This window comes from Ranitomeya variabilis, chromosome 1 (genome assembly GCF_051348905.1).
Source record: "Ranitomeya variabilis isolate aRanVar5 chromosome 1, aRanVar5.hap1, whole genome shotgun sequence".
NCBI classification, from domain to species: domain Eukaryota; kingdom Metazoa; phylum Chordata; class Amphibia; order Anura; family Dendrobatidae; genus Ranitomeya; species Ranitomeya variabilis.
In genome coordinates, this window is record NC_135232.1 from 871,165,260 (window position 1) to 871,186,851 (window position 21,592).

A 21,592-nucleotide genomic window follows, 5' to 3' on the forward strand; every position below is an offset into this window, starting at 1 on the left:
TATAGTTAAATTAGTGACCAAATGTATAATTGATGGAGAAAGGGTGAACTTATATATAACTACGAAACTATGTAATGATTCTATATGGCAAGACTTTGGGATACTTTGTGACATAACCAGCCTTTTTTTTCATAAACTAGTTTATTTATTAAGAAGAGCATATAGTTACAACATTTGTAAATACAACCAAAGAGGTAGTCTTCACTATAGAGGTACAGAATATAGTGATACTGGCAAAAGGTTTCAAAAATATCAAGATAATATGTTAATGTCAAATCACATATCAGAATACCCCTTTTTTAACCTCTTAACCCCCAAGGGTGGTTTGCATGTTAATGACCGGGCCAATTTTTACAATTCTGACCACTGTCCCTTTATGAGGTTATAACTCTGGAACGCTTCAACGGATCCCGGTGATTCTGACATTGTTTTCTCGTGACATATTGTACTTCATGATAGTGGTAAAATTTCTTTAATATTACTTGCGTTTGTGAAAAAAAAACAGAAATTTGGCAAAAATTTAGAAAATTTTACAATTTTCCAAATTTGAATTTTCATGCCCTTAAATCACAGAGATATGTCACACAAAATACTTAATAAGTAACATTTCCCACATGTCTATTTTACATCAGCACAATTTTGGAAACATTTTTTTTTGTTAGGGAGTTATAAGGGTTAAAATTGGCCAGCGATTTCTCATTTTTACAACACCATTTAGGGACCACATCACATTTGAAGTCACTTTGAGAGGTCTACAGTATATGACAGAAAATACCCAAGTGTGACATCATTCTAAAAACTGCACCCTTCAAGGTGCTCAAAACCACATTCAAGAAGTTTATTAACCCTTCAGGTGTTTCACAGGAATTTTTGGAATGTTTAAAAAAAAAATGAACATTTTACTTTTCTTCACAGAAAATTTACTTCAGATCCAATTTGTTTTAATTTACCAAGGGTAACAGGAGAAATTGGACCTGAAATATTGTTGTGCAATTTTTCCTGAGTTTGCTGATACCCCATATGTGGGGGTAAACCACTGTTTGGGAGCATGGCAGAACTCATAAGGGAAGGATCGCCATTTGACTTTTCAATGCAAAATTGGCTGGAATTGAGATAGGTGGCCATGTCTCGTTTGGAGAGCCCCTGATGTGCCTAAACAGTGGAAACTCCCAAAAAGTGACCCTATTTTGGAAAGTAGACCCCCTAAGGAACTTATCTAGATGTGTGGTGAGCACTTTGAACCCCCACATGCTTCACAGAAGTTTATAACGCAGAGCCGTGAAAATAAAAAAAAATTTCCACAAAAATGATTTTTTAGCTCCCAGTTTTGCAATTTCCCTAGGGTATCTGGAGAAACTGGACCCCAAAAGTTGTTGTGAAATTTGTCCTGAGTACACTGATACCCCATATGTGGGAGAAAAGTACTGTTTGGGTGCACGGCAGAGCTCGGAAGGGAAGAAGTGGTGTTTTAGAATGCATACTTTGATGGAATGGTCTGCAGGCATCACGTTGCGTTTGCAGACTCCCTGATGTACCTAAACAGTAGAAACCCCCCACAAGTGACCCCATATTGGAAACTAGACCCCCAAGGAACTTATCTAGAAGTGTTGTGAGAACTTTGAACCCCCAAGTGTTTCACTAAAGTTTATACCACAGAGCTGTGAAAATAAAAAATCTTTTTTTCACCAAAAATGATTTTTTTAGCCCCCAGTTTTGTATTTTCTCAAGGGTAACAGGAGAAATTCGACCCCAAAATTTGTTGTCCAATTTGTCCTGAGTATGCTGATACCCTATATGTGGGGGTAAACCGCTGTTTGGGCGCACGGCAGAGCTCGGAAGGGAAGGAGCACCGTTTTACTTTTTCAACGCAGAATTGGATGGAATTGAGATCGGACGTCATGCTGCATTTGCAGAGCCCCTGGTGTGCCTAAACAGTGGAAACCCCCCAATTCTAACTCCAACCCTAACCCAAACACACCCCTAACCCTAATCCCAACCGTAACCACACCCCTAACCCCAACACACCCCTAACCCCCACACACACACCCCTACCCCTAATCCCAACCCAAACACACCCCTAACCGTAATCTCAACCCCAACACACTCCTAACCCCAACATACCCCTAACCCTTATCCCAATCCTAACCATACCTCTAACCCTGACACACTAACCCAACCGTAAACGTAATCCAAACCCTAACCCCAACTCTAGCCCCAACCCTAGCTTTAGCCCCAACCCTAACTTTAGCCCCATCCCCAACTTTAGCCCCAACCCTAACCCTAACTTTAGCCCCAACCCTAACCCTAACGGGAAAATGGAAATAAATACATTTTTTTTATTTTATTATTTTTACCTAACTAAGGGGGTGATAAAGGGGGTCTGATTTACTATTTATAGTGGGTTTTTATAGCGGGCTTTTACGCTTGGCAGCTGTCACACACTAAAAGACGCTTTTTATTGCAAAAAATATTTTTGCATTACCATATTTTGAGAGCTATAATTTTTCCATATTTTGGTCCACAGAGTCATATGAGGTCTTGTTCTTTGCGGAACGAGTTGACGTTTTTATTGGTACCATTTTCGTTCATTTTTGATCGCTTTTTATTCCAATTGTTGTTATGCAGAATGAACAAAAAACAGCAATTCGTGAATTTCTTTTAGGGGGACGTTTATAACGTTCCACGTTTGGTAAAATTGATAAAGCAGTTTTATTCTTTGGGTCAGTACGATTACAGCAATACCTCATTTATATCTTTTTTTATGTTTTGGCACTTTTATACAATAAAAGCTTTTATAGAAAAAATAATAATTTTTGCATCTCTTTATTCTGAGGGCTATAACTTTTTTATTTTTTTGCTGATGATGCTGTATGGCGGCTCGTTTTTTGCGGGACAAGATGACGTTTTCCACTTTTGCTCAGCGGTATGATGATAAAGCATTGTTTTTTGCCTCTTTTTTTTGTACGGTGTTCACTGAATGGGTTAACTAGTTGGACAGTTTTATAGGTCGGGACGTTACGGACATGGCGGTAGTAAATATGTGTACTTTTATTGTTTTGTTTTTTTATTTACATAAAGAAATGTGTTTATTGGAACTATATATATATATATATATATATATATATATATATATATATATATATACATATATTTCTTTTTTACACATGATAATTTTTTTTTTCACTTTTATACTTTGTCCCAGGGTCCGAGCACCTTTGAGACGCGTCAGAAAGTCTGACCCACTCGCACACCTGCCCTCCGGTGATGTCACCCTGACCACGCCCCCCACACACAGCGCCACCTAACGGTGGCTTCTCTCGGCCGAAGCACTCCGACGCTCGTCTGTCCAGCCACAAAGCAGCATTGGAGGCTTCCCCATCTGCCCAGGGAGGACGCTCCCTCGGTGGCACGTCATACCTCCACCTAATCCTCGCTGCGATCCTCACCAGACTCCATGCTGGCCAATTTTGCGCGTGCACTCTGCATCACCCCCAGTCAATTGGATTTGTGATCAACTACCCTGCACCTACAAGGCACAAGTAAGTTCTTCTTATTGCTTACCAGCATCTCTGGGTGGACATCTTTGGCTCATTTATAGCTGCATTCTCTGCACGTGGGGGATTTTGTATTGCAGATGATCTTTGCACATTTACTGAGACCTGTCAAACATACTCATTTGCCGCAACAGCCTATTTGGTTATTTCTGTTTTATTTCTAGCGCAGGTCTCTTTTTGCACTCTATCTCTCTACTATAACATTGTCAGAACTAGCACAGAATCTGACCTGACACCAGCAGATTTTAGTACATTATTCCAGGAGCGTCAGTGTATACTCCAGTCTATACGACTTAAAAAAGCTGCACATTTGTCTAAAAATGCACCAAATTTGAAAAATGCATACAGGCATGCATACAGGGACAGAACGGGGGAGGCATGCAGACAGGGACTGAAAGGGGAGGCATGCATACAGGGACTGAATGGGGGAGGCATGCAGACAGGGAGGGAATGGGGGAGGCATGCGGACAGGGACGGGGAAGAATTCAAACCAGGACAGGGAAGAGGGAGGCATGCATACAATGACAGGGACAGGGGAGGCATGCAGACAGGGACAGGGATGGGGAAGCATTCATACCAGGACAGGGAAGGGGGATGCCACACATAGCAGGACAGGGATGAGGGGACAATGCATACCTGGCTTATACTTGAGTCAATAAGCTTACCCAGTTTTCCTTGGCAAAAGTAGGTGCCTCGGCTTATTCTCGGGTTGGCTTATACTCTCAAGTATATGCGGTAATTAGAAATCACTTAAAAAAACAATATTTTGGGGCTTTCTTCTTGTTGGTTCTCCATCCTTAGAGGTGAATCACATGAATATACCTCACTGCCTGACAATTCATAATATCCAGCTAAACCCATTGATATCTCAATAAAATATTGTTTTGTTTTGTAAATCAAACTCACATTTAATGTTGCATTTTTTTTCTCATTTGTTAAAATTCATTTTTTATTATTTCGGAATCTAAATACAGTACACCGGTGTGGTTTCTGACCATTGTTCCAGTGCTGAATCCTTACTAACCTCATATTAACTGATTTTTTGGCTTCCATAGAAGTACACGATCCCTTGGCGCAGCTTGGCTTCAGTTTCTGGCTCTAGTCCCTTACTTCAGTTCTTTTATGAAGGCTATATTATCCATTATGCATTATACGAAAACTGGTTTTGACAGTTCCTATTACAACACTATAGCAGTTAAATGCGAGAGTGTAATTCACAATGCAATAAAAACTGCCAGTGCTACAAGCTGCAGCATAAATACCCATCTAAATGTCTCTTCAGCAAATCAAAGTGCTCTGAATTTGTTATCGTGTAAGCACAATAATAAGTGGCAAGTAAGAGCTAATGAAAAGCTCGAAACAAAATAGCACACTTACTGATCTATGTCATATTCTCCTGGGCCAGGTCCATCATGGTTTTCAAATTCAGTTCGCTTCCCTGAATACTTTGCAAAATGCACACCTCGATATTTCTGTGTTGCGTATGTATCTGCCTGTTGATGAAATGGAACCAAAATATGAATCTTATTCTCTCTTTTATAGGACATTGTGTTTAACACTTAAAGGGAACCTGCCAGCAGGATTGTGCACAGTAACCTACACACAGGTTGGCACCATTATACTGATTAAAATGATACCTTGGTTGATGAAATCCATCTTGTGGTTGTTTTTAATCTGTATTTTCAGTTTTTAGTTAATGCCCTGGGGCTGCCTGTGGGGGGTCTTTATGTGATGCTCTGATTAGGTATTCATAATGCAGACTGCTGACAGGTTACTGATCCCTCACTGACCTGCCCCTAGTTTGCATAATAATTACCTGTACAAGAAAAAAAAAAACCTTCTGCAGGCAGGTAACAGCCCTGGCACCTGCGCTGCAGCATAATCACATGCTTAATGTGTAGTTACTACATGGGTTTGAGCTTTTCCTGAGGAGTATAACAAAAAAAACAATGCTAAAATGGTGCCTGCTGCAATTGTGCAGTAGCAGCTACTGGTGTACATAGCTGTGATCTGATAGCTGCTATTGTGCATGCGCCATCTTGCTAGAGAAGAAAAAAAATGTCCTCCTCCAAGATGGTGCCGCCCGCGTCTGCACAGTAGCAGCTATTGGTGTATATAGAGGTGATCGCTAAAAACTGCTACTGCACAGACGTGGAGAGCGCCATCTTGAAGGAGGATTTTTGTAGCAAGATGGCGCCGCCTGCGCAATAGCAGCTATCTGATCACAGCTATGTACACCGATAGCTGCTACTGCGCAGGCATGGCGGAAGCCATTTAATTTTTTTTTTCCATTATACACCTCAGGAAAAGCTTAACCACATATAGTAACTATACATTAAACATGCGATTATGATGCAGTGCAGGGGCCACGGCCGGCACCTGCCTGCAGAAGGGTTTTTTTTTCTTCAGTATGTACAGGTATTCATTATGTAAACTAGGGGGCAGGTCAGTGAGGGATCAGTCACCTGTCAGCAGTCTGCATTATGAATACCTAATCAGAGCACCACATGAAGACCCCCCCCTCCAGGCCGCCCCGGGGCACAGGCATATCATTAACTAAAACCAGAAAATAAAGATTACAAAAGAAACACAAGATCTATTTTATCAACCAGGGTATAATTTTAATCAGTATAACAGCGCCGACCTTACACTGTCTGTAGGTTACTGTGCATTATCCTGCTGACAGGTTCCCTTTAAAGACTATGCCAAGATGATCAGTTAGACAAAGAACCAAAATCTTGTAAAGGTCTTTATTTCTCTTGCTAGACTAGCATTTTTAGATTTCAATTAGGGGTTCTAGACTGCAGCGCTATATTTGCAATCAAAAGTATCAAAATGGGGATCTAAAACCAGATTGATCCCATTATATGCCATTGGGGTCACATTAAGATCTGTTTGACAACAGATAAGATATAGTTCTTATGACTATGATGTTAAAGTGAACACGGCCCAAAACAAAAAAAAGTAGATAGTCTTTGATAAAAAATAAAACTGAAATAAGAAACTTTGTAATTGACTTTCTATTTTATCTGCTGTCCTTCTCCTGCTGTGAGAGCTTTTAGCTTACATAGGGTTCTGCTTGTTTTTATGCTTTTTTTCAGAGTTTGCGCAGTAGGTACATTACAGGAGAGGAATTAACTCCTAACAAACCAGCCAGCATTAGACAGCCAATTTATTTGTATACAGCAGTTAGGTCCTCACCTCCTTTCCCCCTCAGCTCCTAACAAGCTGCTGTTATAAATCTTGCAAATTCACCAGCTCCCAACATTGGCTAGAGCAGGTTTTCTAATCACAGTACTCACTTTACTGAATTTACTTGTTTAAATGCACTTTTATCTCTATATTTAAATATAGTGATAACAGGGTACACTCCAGAACAAATCACCGATAGCTGAATGTGCTACCTTCATCTGAACTCTATAGTTCTACTAAACTTTGCCCTCCCTGCCAGAAAGCAGGAAACAAGGAGTTTGTTATGTGGTGAGCTGCTCAAGAGACAAGTTGTGAATAACCTTTTACGGTCCATTTAGATGAGACAATAATTGAGAAAAAGTTGACTTGATGATTATCAGATTGTTTGCACATGCCAGCAATGACTTGAACAAGCATAATTCTTATTTGCCGAGTAGTTGGAATATTAATGCTTGTATTGAAATCATTACTATCAGCTGAACATTAGCATGAAAAAAGGGCATTAATCAAAAGCTTGTATAGAGCTGATCGGCGTTGTTTAACCAACACAGTTGGCAAGTGTAAGTGGGCCTTTATTAGAAAAGTGGCTGGAAGAGCTTTAAGTATTGTCTTTATGAAAAATCTAAGATAATGTCTCCATATTACAGCCAAACATTGTCTAACATTTATAAGATTAGTAACAAACTACTACAGGACATAAGTATGACTTAACAAGATGTTGGCTGGGAGTTAGAAAAATGAAATGTTACGCATCCATAGCGAAGCTGGGTGACTGGGACAGAAGGATCCTATCTTTCATTATCAGTTCATCAATGAACAGCTCAGCTTCGCTAGCTATATATAATTAAGTGTTCACTTATTTGCCCACCTTACTTTCAAACTAGTATTGGAATATTGATCTCTAAGGGATCATGCCATGTATTTTTCTATCTTCAGGTCCAGCATGGACTGTATCTATCAGTACACATTCCTTATATAATCTTGTCTTTGGGCATTTATATTTTTTGAATATTGTATATTTTATTTCTGTCCCTATTGGTACAGTAAATATGGTGCCTAAGAGGTTAAGCATTCACTTTGGGATGTGTTGTTTTCACATTAAGATAAGTGGTTATCTATTTCCGTGCTTTGCATCCCATGAATTTATATAATGAAATATTATATGTTCCATTTCGATGTTATGTTTCCTGCCCACATAATACTATACATTATGTATTGATGCGGATGTAGGATCTCCTACCAACCATGGGTGTCTTTAATTACAGCATTGGCCCCCTTGTGGAGCGCATTATGCGTTTCAATACATATTACCTCCTTACTATAGCGATCATGTTTTACATCACTTCCAATCACCTGTAATGGCCCCATTATTAGTGCCTTCCATCAGGACATACTATCCTCTTATTATAGCAATCATGTGACCGGGCTTACATGATTTCCAGTCACATACTTGCGGACCACCCCCTTTTGGAGCGCGGCATGTGTTCCACTTGGGACAATGTTTTCTCTTCCGGACTCAAGTGACCGGCGTTACCTCAGTTACGGTTTATCTGGTGGCACCTCTTGAAGAGACATTGCTACCCATAGGAATCACAGACACATACAAGACCTTATGTTATGCAGTAGGAGCTGATCAGAGCCCTTCACCCTTTATCCCCTGATGAACCCCTGACTTTGAGGGGGGAAATGCATCGAGATGCGGTGTAATTTATCACAAGATAAGTGACACCAACTTATTTCACTTAGGAGTTTATTAGAACTCCCACTGTGACTATGTCTGCTTTATGTTTTCAACATTGAACCTGCATTTGTGCTCACAATTGTCTTGTCCTGCTATAGTGATACATGTATTCTTTGAGTATATTCTGGGTATATTATTGAGTATAATATTGAGTATATTAGCCTCATTGGACCTATTTTGGCTATGGTGACAGTATTCTCTGTTTCTGACTCCGGGAGGTAGCCAGCACTACCATCTTTATTATTGAATGTGGGCATGTAATTTGAACACACACGATTTGATTGTGAGCCCCACTACACCATGCTTAAGCCTACTTATTGGTGATGGCTTGGTGAAGAATTCTCTTCAGGGTCAGACAGGTTCAGTCTACTGTATATGGAGTGGGGGGAGGGTCGACTGGGGCACCGGGACACCGGAGAATATCCTGCCAATTTGAGGTGACAGGTTCCCTTTAACAGCCAGGGGACCTGATGACAGTCAGTAGTGACAGTGACATCAGAGGGGTTAAATGCCCGCGATCGGTGGAGGCATCGATCGTGGGCATTGCTGCAGGGTGTCAGCTGTCAAATACAGCTGACACCCACACCCGATCACCGCGGCGCTCAGCATGAGGCCGTGGTGATCGTGCCGCAGTACTAGTACGGTGGCTGTCAGAAATGCAGTTCCCGCAGCGCAGTACTAGTACGGCGCATGTCGGGAAGAGGTTAAATCACCCCCTTTGATCCCATTTAAAATAAAGATAACTTAAAAATAAACCCGATCAGCAAACACGATAAAAGAAAAAAATTCAAGAACAACAATTTTCTTTTTTTCTGGTCACCACAATTCTACAATAAAAACTGTAACAAGTGATCAAAAAGTCATATCTACAGTTGTGCTCTAAAGTTTAAATACCCTGGCAGAATTTTTGCTTTCTTTGCCTTTTTTCAGAGAATATGAATGATAACACTAAAACTTTTTCTCAACTCATGGTTAGTGGTTGGGAGAAGCCATTTATTATCAAACTACTTTGTTTTATTTTTTAACATAATATGACAACCCAAAATATCCAAATGACCCTGGTCAAAATTTCACATACCCCATTTGTTAATACCGCGTATTGCCCACTCTAATATTAACCCCTTTACCCCCAAGGGTGGTTTGCACGTTAATGACCAGGCCAATTTTTACATTTCTGACCACTGTCTCTTTATGAGGTTATAACTCCGAAATGCTTCAACGGATCTTAGCGATTCTGACATTGTTTTCTCGTGACATATTGTACTTCATGATAGTGCTAAAATTTCTTCAATATAACTTGTGTTTATTTGTGAAAAAAACGGAAATTTGGTGAAAATTTTGAAAATTTCACAATTTTTCAACTTTGAATTTTTATTCTGTTAAACCAGAGAGTTATGTGACACAATATAGTTAATAAATAACATTTACCACATGTCTACTTTACATCAGCACAATTTTGGAAACAAAATTTTTTTTTTCTAGGAAGTTATAAGGGTTAAAATTTGACCAGCAATTTCTCATTTTTACAACAAAATTTACAAAACCATTTTTTTTAGGGACCACCTCACATTTGAAGTCATTTTGAGGGGTCTATATGGCAGAAAATACCCAAAAGTGACACCATTCTAAAAACTGCACCCCTCAAGGTGCTCAAAACCACATTCAAGAAGTTTATTAACCCTTCAGGTGATTCACAGCAGCAGAAGCAACATGGAAGGAAAAAATTAACATTTTACTTTTTAGTCACAAAAATGATCTTTCAGCAATAATCTTTTTAATTTCCCAAGGGTAAAAAGAGAAAATGGACCTCAAAAGTTGTTGTCCAATTTGTCCTGAGTACGCTGATACCCCACATGTGAGGGGGAACCACTTTATGGGCGCATGGCAGGGCTCAGAAGGAAAGGAGCGTCGTTTGACATTTTCAAGCTAAATTTGGCTGGAATTGAGATCGGACGCCACGTCGCGTTTAGCGAGCCCCTGATGTGCCTAAACAGTGGAAACCCCCAAGTGACCCCATTTTGGAAACTAGACCCCCTAAGGAACTTATCTAGATGTGTCATGAGCACTTTTATCCCCCAAGTGCTTCACGAAAGTTTATAACGCCCGGGCGTGAAAAAAAAAATTCCTATTTTTTCCACAAACATGATCGTTTAGTCCCCAATTTTTTATTTTCTCAAGGGTAAAAGGAGAAATTGGACCCCAAAGGTTGTTGTCCAATTTGTCCTGAGTATGCTGATACCCCATATGTGGGGAGGAACCACTGTTTGGGCACATGGCAGGGCTCAGAAGGAAAGGAGCGCCGTTTGACTTTTTCAAGCTAAATTTGGCTGGAATTGAGATCGGACGCCACGTCGCGTTTAGCGAGCCCCTGATGTGCCTAAACAGTGGAAACCCCCAAGTGACCCCATTTTGGAAACTAGACCCCCTAAGGAACTTATCTAGATGTGTCATGAGCACTTTTATCCCCCAAGTGCTTCACGAAAGTTTATAACGCCCGGGCGTGAAAAAAAAAATCCTATTTTTTCCACAAACATGATCGTTTAGTCCCCAATTTTTTATTTTCTCAAGGGTAAAAGGAGAAATTGGACCCCAAAAGTTGTTGTCCAATTTGTCCTGAGTACGCGGATACCCCATATGTGGGGGGGAACCACTGTTTGGGCACATGGCAGGGCTCAGAAGGAAAGGAGCGCCATTTGACTTTTTCAAGCTAAATTTGGCTGGAATTGAGATCGGACGCCATGTCGCGTTTGGCGAGCCCATGATGTGCCTAAACAGTGGAAACCCCCCACAAGTGACCCCATTTTGGAAACTAGACCCTCTAAGGAACTTATCTAGGTGTGTGGTGAGAATTTTGAACCCTCACGTGCTTCACTAAAGTTTATAATGCCCAGGCGTGAAAATAAAAAATCCTATTTTTTCCCACAAAAATGATCTTTTAGTCCCCAATTTTTAATTTTCCCAAGGGTAACAGGAGAAATTGGACCCCAAAAAGTGTTGTCCAATTTGTCCTGAGTATGCTGATACCCCATATGTCAGGAGGAACTACTGTTTGGGCACACGTTGGGGCTCGAAAGGGAAGTAGTGACGTTTTGGAATGCAGACTTTGATGGAATGTTCTGCGGGCATCATGTTCCGTTTGCAGAGCCCCTGATGTGCCTAAACAGTAGAAAACCCCCACAAGTGACCCCATTTTGGAAACTGTACCCCCTAAGGAACTTATCTAGGTGTGTGGTGAGAATTTTGAACCCCAACGTGCTTCACTAAAGTTTATAATGCCCAGGCGTGAAAATAAAAAATCCTATTTTTTCCCACAAAAATGATCTTTTAGTCCCCAATTTTTAATTTTCCCAAGGGTAACAGGAGAAATTGGACCCCAAACGTTGTTTTCCAATTTGTCCTGAGTACGCTGATACCCCATATGTGGGGAGGAACTACTGTTTAGGCACACGTTGGGGCTCGAAAGGGAAATAGTGACGTTTTGGAATGCAGACTTTGATGGAATGGTCTGCGGTCGTCATGTTCCGTTTGCAGAGCCCCTGATGTGCCTAAACAGTAAAAAAAAAACCACAAGTGACATCATTTTGGAACCTAGACCCCCCCCCCAAGGAACTTATCTAGATGTGCCCCCTTTTTGGAACTAATGTACGCTTTCTTGTAAAGTAAATTAGTAGTGCATGGAGGTGTGGTACAATTTGAAGCAATCCTTCATACACAGGCCAGGTTTTTCGGGGCAGGTGTCGCATTGATAAATGGTGTCCTTGCGTATTCCCCTTTTGTAACACACTCGGCACCTTTTTTGCGGCGTACGGTTGGAGGAGTTGATCAGAGAGATCAACCCCCCCCATGCTTTTGTTGTAGCCCAGTACACAGTCCGGTTTGCTGACCTGTGTAGAGGTACCCCGTACAGTGCTGAGGGCTCTGCCATCACCGTGTATGGTGGTCAAGAGAAGGACATCCCTCTTGTCCTTGTACTTGACCACCAGCAGGTGGTCGCTACATTGGGCTTTGCTCTCACCTTTTCTGAGCATCTGCCCAAGTAGCGTCTTTGGGAGGCCTCTCTGATTTTTGCGGACAGTACCGCAGGCTGCGGTACCTCGCGCAGAGAGGGATTTGTAGAGTGGGATGCTGGTATAAAAGTTATCAGTATAGAGGTGATAACCTTTATCCAGCAGTGGGTGCACCAAATCCCACACGATCTTCCCACTCACTCCCAGGACAGGAGGACACTCAGGGGGTTCAATCCTGCTGTCCTTCCCTTCATACACTCTAAACCTGTGGATGTACCCTGAGGCACTCTCACACAGCTTGTAGAGTTTGATTCCGTAACTGGCCCTTTTGTTGGGCAGGTATTGACGGAATCCGAGCCGCCCCTTAAAATGGACCAAGGACTCATCCACGCAGATGTCCCTTTTGGGCACGTACACTTCAGAAAACTTTTTGTTGAAGTGTTCGATGACCGGCCGAACTTTGAACAGACGGTCAAAGTTGGGGTCATCTCGTGCGGGACACTGTGCATTATCAGAATAATGCAGGAACTTATGGATGGCCTCAAAACGCTTCCGAACCATGACCATTCGGAACACTGGAGTGTTATATAAAATATCTACACTCCAATATTGCCGAATTTCTGGCTTCTTCACGATCCCCATGTGGAGGACCAGGCCCCAAAACTGCATCATTTCAACTGCGTCTACAGGAGACCAGTTGGAAAATGATGTACCGGGGTTTTGCTCCAAAAATTGACGAGCATACAAATTAGTTTGCTCCACCATGAGGTTAATAAAATCCTCAGAGAAAAAGACTTTGAAAAAGTCTGTTTCTGTGAGGTCGGCGGTGTCAAACTTGATTCCTGATTCTGCCACAAAATCAGGAATCAGTGGCTCGTAATTTTCGGGGGGCAAGGTCCATATGGGGTCCGCAGTGGGGAGCGCTGGTTCAGGAGTGGTGGGGGCTGCCTCATCTTCTGTCCTGGGGCATCTGCGTGGCGGTTCCGCAGGACCCGAGGAGGAAGATGAGGAGGAAGAGGAGGAGGAGGAGGATGAAGAAGAGGATGAAGAATCAGAAAAGTAAAGAAAAGTGGGATCCTCTCCCTCGCTATCAGTGTCGGAGGCAAGGAAAGCATATGCCTCCTCCAATGAATAGCGCTGTTGGGACGAACGGGACGAGCGGGACATTTTTGTGTGAATATGGTGATTGGGTGCACTTTATTGATAACTGTATGTGTATGTGTGGGGGGATAGTGATTTGTGCAAACTTATCTGAAAAGAAAACGCTAAAAGGAGAAAAAAAAACCTGCAAAAAGAAAAGTCTAAAACAGCAGGCCCTAGCTCTGATAAGTGAACTTGCGTCACTTATCAAAATTCGGCGGCTGCTGGATGTGTGCACGGAGATGACAAAAAAAGTAAAAGTGTCTAAAACAGCAGGCCCAGCTCTGATAAATGAACTGTTTCACTTATCAAAATTTGGCCGCTGCTTGATGTGCGCACGAAGGTCGGGCAAGGGGAGGAAAAAAAAAAAAAGGAAAACGGCAGGCACAAACTCTGATAAGAGAACTGCGTCACTTATCAAAGTTTGGCGTCTGCGGGATGTGTGTACGGAGGTTGCGCAAAGGGGCTGAGGGAAAAAAAGCGAGCGCGAGAGTTGATCGGTGAACTGCGTCACCAATCAACGCTCGGCGGCTGTTAAATGGGCGCACGGAAGGAGGTGCAAAGGGGGGTAAAAAGAGGGGGAAGGGAGATGGGGGTGGAAGTGGGGATTGGGCAGGGATCAGTGATCAAAACGTACGGTTGTAGTCAGGTGGCGCAAAGGGGGGGTGAAAAAAAAAAAAAAAGGAAAACGGCAGGCACAAACTTTGATAAGTGAACTGCGTCACTTATCAAAGTTTGCCGGCTGCGGGATGTGTGTACGGAGTTGGCGCAACGGGACTGAGGGAAAAAAAGCGAGCGCGAGAGTTGATGGGTGAACTGCGTCACCAATCAACGCTCGGTGGCTGTTAAATGGGCGCACGGAAGGAGGTGCAAAAGGGGTAAAAAGAGGGGGAAGGGAGATGGGGGTGGAAGTGGGGATTGGGCAGGCATCAGTGATCAAAACGTACAGTTGTAGTCAGGTGGCGCAAAGGGGGGTTGAAAAAAAAAAAAAAAAAGAAAACGGCAGGCACAAACTTTGATAAGTGAACTGCGTCACTTATCAAAGTTTGGCAGCTGCGGGATGTGTGTATGGAGTTGGCGCAACGGGGGTGAGGGAAAAAAAGCGAGCGCGAGCGTTGATCGGTGAACTGCGTCACCAATCAACGCTCGGCGGCTACTAAATGTGCGCACGGAGGCGGCACAAATGGGGGTGGAGGGGTAAAAAGAGGGGGAAGGGGGGATTGGGGTGGATGTGGGGATTGGGGTGGATGAACAGGGATTGGGGTGGATGAACGGGGATTGGGCAGGGATAAAACTTACGTTTAGTAGTCTTCTTTCTTTAGCAGGGATTGTGGTGCTACAGGCTGCTGTGGCACCACAATACCCAGCAGGTAGATCCAGGCACAAAATCCAGCAGGGAGATCCAGCAGTATGACCGCTCTGTAGGAATCCTCAGCTAGAGTGAGGACCCCTGCAGAGCGGTCATACACAGGTCAGGCAGGTGACACAGACAGGTCACAGAGCGGTCATGCTGCTGCTGTGACCTGTCATTGGTGGGATCGACCATAACATCGATCCCACCAATCAGAGCTTTCCTGGTGACCTGAATGTGACCTGCCTAGGATCGGAGCTATTCGCGCCGATCCTAGGCAGGTCACAGGCAGGGCACAGAGCCGTCACAGCGGGACCGCTGCTGTGCCCTGTGATTGGCGCGATCGACGATGACATCGATCGCGCCAATCAGCTTCTGCAGGCCCTGCTGGGCCTGTACTATGTTCTGTCCTAGGATCGGTGCTATTAGAGCACCGATCCATGCAGGTTCTGGCAGGGCACAGCGCGGTAATACCGCGCGGTGCCCTGCGATTGGCACGATCGATGCGATCGGCGATCGCGCCAATCCGGGGTGTTCTTGCCGGTGCCTGGCGTTGCCAGGCACCGGACCTAGGATCGAGTACATCGGTACTCGATCCTAGCCTGTCACCTCATTGTTTCAGCCACTCCGATTGGCTGAAACAATGAGAATGGCTGTGATTGGCTGTTCAGAATTTAACAGCCAATCACAGCGATCTGGAGGGCGGGTGGGCGTCGCCAATGCCCTGGATGCCGAGGCCATCTTCCCCCAGGTGAGATGGCGTCGGAATTTTAATGCGATCACCGCGACTTAAGTCGCGGTATCGCATTAAAGGGCATGACGTACTATCTCGTCGAGGGTCAGATAGGCCCAGGGCACCTCGATGGGATAGTACGTCGAAGGTCAGAGAGGGGTTAATGACAGCTTGAAGTCTTTTGTGGTAAAGCTGCCGACTCTTCTTGGCAATAAGCCTCCAGTTCCTGTAAATTCCTAGGCTGTCTAGCAAGAACCTTCACTTTGTTCTGCCTTAGCCAAAGACAGGTCGTCTTGGCCTTGTGTTTTGGATCGTTGTCATGTTGGAACGTCCAAGTACGTCCCATGCGCAGTAATAACATGCTGCATTAATCTTTCCTTCAACTTTGACCAAGTTTTCTGTGCCTTTGTAGCTCACACATCACACTTCACGACCTTGTGATTTTCCATTTTTGCGTTTTCATTTTTTGCTCATCTTCTTCCCAGTCATAACTTCTTTATTTTTCCAGTAATACAGTCATGTCAGGGCTTGTTCTTTGCAGAATGAGTTGTATCTTTAAACTATACCATTAATTTTACCATATAGTGTACAGGAAAGTGGGAAACAAATTTGAAATGCAGTAAAATTGCAAAAAAAAGTGCAATTCCACATTTCTTTTTTGGGGTTTTTTATTTCCCATGTTCACTAAATGCTAAAACTGATCAGACATTAGGGTTCTCCCGGTCATTATGAGTTCACAGATAGCAAACATGTTTAGGTTCTTTTTTTATTTAAGTGATAAAAAAAAGTTTGAAAGAAAAAAAATGGCGCAATTTTGTGAGACCCATAGCGTCTCCATACTCGGGATTTAGAGCTGGGTGAGGGTTTATTTTTTGTACACCGAGTTGACGTTTTTATTAATGGAATTTCACTATAAAATTAATGTTTAGAGTGCAACACCTATTTATAGAAGGGGATCAACTATGTATCAAAAATAGCATATGAAAAAGGAAAAGACAAGAGATATGTAGAAAATAGTGATCACCTCACAAAACAAATTATTTTACCAAGAAACAAAACGAGCCACTAACTTTAAAAACACTTAAAAAGCACTAAATTGGCGATAATGCAACCAAAAAAACAGCCTAGTCTGAACAAGACCTAGGGGCAGCTGCATCTACCTTTGATGAAGCCGCAATAGTAGCGGCGATACGTGTGGGGGAACATTCCTACCATGATGCTCTAATATGATGCCTCTGTCAAAACACATTCGTTGTTCTGGTATAGTATACTTATTTTAATGCTCTATTATATGAGATGATTATGGTTGTGTTCCAACTGATTGATTATGTACTCAGAACAATATATATGGAATGACACCTGCACATTGCATGTTGGATGAATCCTATACACTTTATTCTATTATTAAATGGTGACAGCATTTTTTGTGCAGATAAGTCTTTCTTAAATGTACCTTATCGTCTTTATAGATTATTGACATCCATGTGTTGAGATCAATATACATGAAGTGATATTTGCACAGTGCACTCTATAGACATCTAGTGCACTTTATTGTGTTATAATCTGTGGATAAATCATGCATATATAAGAGATTGCTGTTTGGGAACCACAGGATTGGTAGACCTGGGTCTTATACAGACTAGGCTGGGTTTTTGATTTCATTATAGTCAATTTAATTACAGTCACTTCATTATAGTCAATTTATAGTCAGAACTTAAACACATGCTAAAAAGGACGAAATACATGTTTATCAAATGGAAAGAGGGCTGCATATCTAAAGAAGAATATAATGCTGTCTGCAGAACCTGCATGGCACGAATCAGATTAACTAAAGGGGACAGTGAATTAAGGCTTGCAAGAGACATCAAAAGCAATAAAAAAGGATTTGGAGGGTATGTCAAAAGTAAAAGAAAAGTCAAAGATGCTATAGGATTTTTACAGGATCAAAATGATGAAATCGTAAGAAAGGATGTTGAGAAGGTCGAACTTTTAAATTCCTATTTTGCATCTGTTTTCTCTCAGAAAGGAAATGTAACATCAACTGATCTTCACTGTCCTATTAAGGGAATAGAAAAATCCAGGATATCTATAAACAGAAAGATAGTGAGGAAGCACTTAGCTAACATAAATGAATTCAAGTCTCCAGGTCCAGATGAATTACTCCCCCGAGTACTGCAGAAGATAGCAGAAGAAATTTTTTAACTACTCCCCATAATCTTTGAAAATTCTTAGAGAACAGGAGTAGTCCAAGAAGACTGGAGAAGAGCAAATGTTGTACCTATCTTCAAAAAGGGGAAGAAGGTGGACCCAGGGAACTATAGGCAGGTGAGTCTGATTTCTATAGCAGGAAAGATCTTTGAACAAATTATTAAAAAACATGTATGAACGTACCTGGATAAGAATGAAGTGATTAAACAGAGTCAGCATGGGTTTGTAACTAATAAGTCATGTCAGACTAATTTAATTTCCTTCTATGACAGAACCCCTGACTGGGTGGATCAGGGAAATGCTGCAGATATAGTATATCTTGACTTCAGAAAAGCATTTGGCAAAGTATCTCACACCATCCTTAGTGAAAAAATGACTAACTATGGAATTTACAAGGCAACTGTTAGGTGGATTCATAACTGGCTTAGTGATCGGACCCAAAGAGTGGTCGTAAATGGCTGCACGTCCAGTTGAAGAGTGTCTCAAGTGGGGTACCACAGGGTTCTGTCATGCGCCCTGTGTTGTTCAACATCTTTATCAATGATTTAGATGAAAGAATTGAGGGTACATTGATTAAATTTGCTGATGACACAAAGCTAGGATGGATAGCTAATACTAGAGAAGAGAGAGGATTCAAAAAAATACAAATAAACTGGAGCAGTGGGCAGCAACTAAGAGAATGTTTTTTAACAGGGAAAAATGCAAAGTACTACATCTGGGCAATAAAAATGAAAAAAGCATATACAGAAAGGGAGGAATAGGGCTAAGCAACAGCACATGTGAAAAAGACATGGGTATACTAACAGATCATAAACTGAACATGAGTCAACAGTGTGATGCAGCAGCAAAAAAGGCAAATTCTGGGATGTATTAACAAAAGCATACAGTCTAGATCACGTGAAGTCATTATTGCCCTCTACTCCTCTTTGGTCAGACCTCATCTGGAATACTGTGTCCAGTTTTGGGCACCATATTTAAAAAAAAACAAAACAACAAACTGGAGCAAGTTCAGAGAAGAGCGACCAGAATGGTGACCGGTCTGCAAACCATGTCCTATGAGGAACAGTCACAGGATTTGGGAATGTTTAGCTTGCAAAAAAGAAGACTAAGAGGAGACTAAATAGCTGTGTACAAATATCTCAAGGCAACTGTTTTAAAAACCAATAACAGCTGTGTAGGAAACTTTTGATGCTTGTGGTGCAGTAGCCAACATGTAGTATACAAACATGAAAAAATATAGAAAGGCAGCACTCACTGTTTCCTGTGGTGAAAAGAAGACCTTTATTTCAATTTATACGGACATCCAAAGGGGCATAGGGGCAAGTGAGGGGAGAAATGGGGAGAGAAGGAAGGATGAAGGCAGTGACGGCAGTTTCGCGTACAGGTGGCGCTTCTACGGGTACAATTGTAACAAGGTGGCCTGGGGCGGTAGTCCCAGCAGAGTCAACTAAGCCACAGTAAGTATGCACCCTGGGACCTTGTACATGAAATAGACAGGAAGAACACAATCCTCAGAGACAACTTGCAGTCCAACAGGGAACGAAGAATAATAACAGGGAACAAAATTGAAGAGATGAAGTACAACACTGGCTTCCTGCCCTCTCCCTAGCAATGTCCACGGCCGTACCCACAACAGTCACGGCAGCCGGTCAAAGCAGTAGTCCATACGCCGGAATCTGGACGCTTGAAGTCCCTTCAGCGGGGCCCGTGTTGCAGTCCTTAATTGTCCTTAATTCCTGGGCAACGGATTCTTCCCTCCTCGGGTTCTGGCAATGCCCGTAGTCCTATCCTTGTGTCTGGGGCAACAGATTCTTCCCCTCCTGGAGTCTAGCAATGCCCTGGCTGTACTGCCCTGGGCAAACGTGCCCGAGCAACTATTAAAAGCAAGAGCTTCCCGCTCTCTTTAGGCTGCTGACCCAGCCCACAAAGTTATCTCTTCACTGTCCCTAAGTCTAGCATAAAATAGATAGGAACATGGAATACAAAAACAGTTCTCATGACATTAATAACATCTTAATACAGTAACAGACATTATACATTGCAAACACAGCACATTCATTACAGTACCAGGTAACATACAGGTACACAATACATTGAAGTGCCCAAAGAGAGAGTGGGTCACACATAAAAGAGAGAGGGAGCACTGAGGTCCTTTGCCACCTCCTTTCACAATCTCATAGGGATATGGGTCCAGACAGGGATAACATAAGACTACAATCATATACATACGCTCAACAAACAACAGAGTGGAAATCAAGTAAACAGTAAGAGCAGTAAACCAAATGGGAGCGGATTAGGATAAACACACAATACCTGTCACGGGCCAGGAGACAGCAGCATCTGATTTCTCATACTCCTGCACTGATTAGAAGCACCTTCCCTTCACATTAAATGGTGCAGGTTTCTGTTATCAGTCCAGGGGTTAAACTGTTTAGAGTCTCTAAAGCTTTCCTGCTTGTATGATCTCAGCTGTTCAATATTGGCCACTCCCTTCTTCTATATACACTCGCCTCTGGCAATCTGGATTGCTAGTGTTTGTCTTGCTTTGCCACCTACTTTTAGGATTCACAATGTGTTTCACCAGTCTTTACATTGCGTCCTCTGAACCATCACCACCAGCTCCATCTCCAGTCATTGTTGATGGGAATTTTATGTTCAGATAGCCAAGATCGTGGATTCTTGCTTGGTTCGTTGGTCTGTTCAGTATCTGGTACACTGGAAGGGTTACAGTTTTGAAGAGAGAATGTGAGTACCAGCATCTGATGTCCATGCAGTCAGGTTGATATGCTTCACCCTAATAGAACCAGCCCTGAGGTTCCAGAGGTCCCTCTTAAAAGGAGGGGGTAATGTCGCAGGTTTACTGCAACAGAGAGGGGCCACAAGACCGCAGTGTCTGATTTCACATACTCCTGCACTGATTAGAAGCACTTCTCCTTCACATTACATGTTTCTGTTAGCAGTGCAGGGATCTCTAAAGATTTCCTGCTTGGATAATCTCAACTGTTCAGTATTGGCCACTCCCCTCTCCAACATATACTCACGTCTGGCAATCCAGTTTGACAATGCTAGTCTTAAACTGCCTGGTGTGGAGCGGATATGTTGGTTGTTGGTAGAGGTGTTTGGAGAGTTGATCTTTGACTGTTGCTTGGTGTTTTGGCTGTGTACAAATTCTCTTCCTCTTCTCTGTTGTCTGTGAGTGTCAATTTGTATGTTTGGTATGTTAATTTATCCCTGTATATCCTTCCTTGTTATTCTGGTTTGTGTATGTACACACACTATTGCTCCTCACTTCTCTGGGTGGGTGAGGTGGACAAATATAGGGCTAATTCTGGAGTTCAGTAAGGTATGTGGCCATGGCATCTTCACCATCAGAAGTAATCCAGGGAGCCTCTTGCATTAGAGACAGTGAACGAGCCCCGGGTATTCCAACAACAGAGTTCTGAAAATTCTGAATCCAGGCAGATATGTCCGGTAAACATTGCTGATTATAGATAATTTAGTGACAAAATGCACAATTGGTGAAGAAAGATTGAACTTGATTGACCTAGGTATTTTTTCAACCTACAGTTGAAACCAGAAGTTTATATAAACTACAGCTCTGGCAAAAATTAAGAGACCACCACATCAAAACCCTGTCATGGGCAGCCCAATCTCCAGACCTGAACC

General features: G+C 42.4%; 1 protein-coding gene across 6 annotated transcripts in view; it reads right to left on the minus strand.

Moving 5' to 3' along the window:
- Nucleotides 1-21,592, minus strand: part of STPG2 (sperm tail PG-rich repeat containing 2) — a 1,269,209-nt gene that overhangs the window by 1,100,965 nt on the left and 146,652 nt on the right. For all 6 annotated transcript variants that reach the window (XM_077277541.1, XM_077277534.1, XM_077277546.1 and 3 more), the window contains one exon: nt 4,932-5,047. In XM_077277541.1, the coding sequence (XP_077133656.1) occupies nt 4,932-5,047 (116 nt within the window). The remainder of the gene's footprint in view (nt 1-4,931; nt 5,048-21,592) is intronic.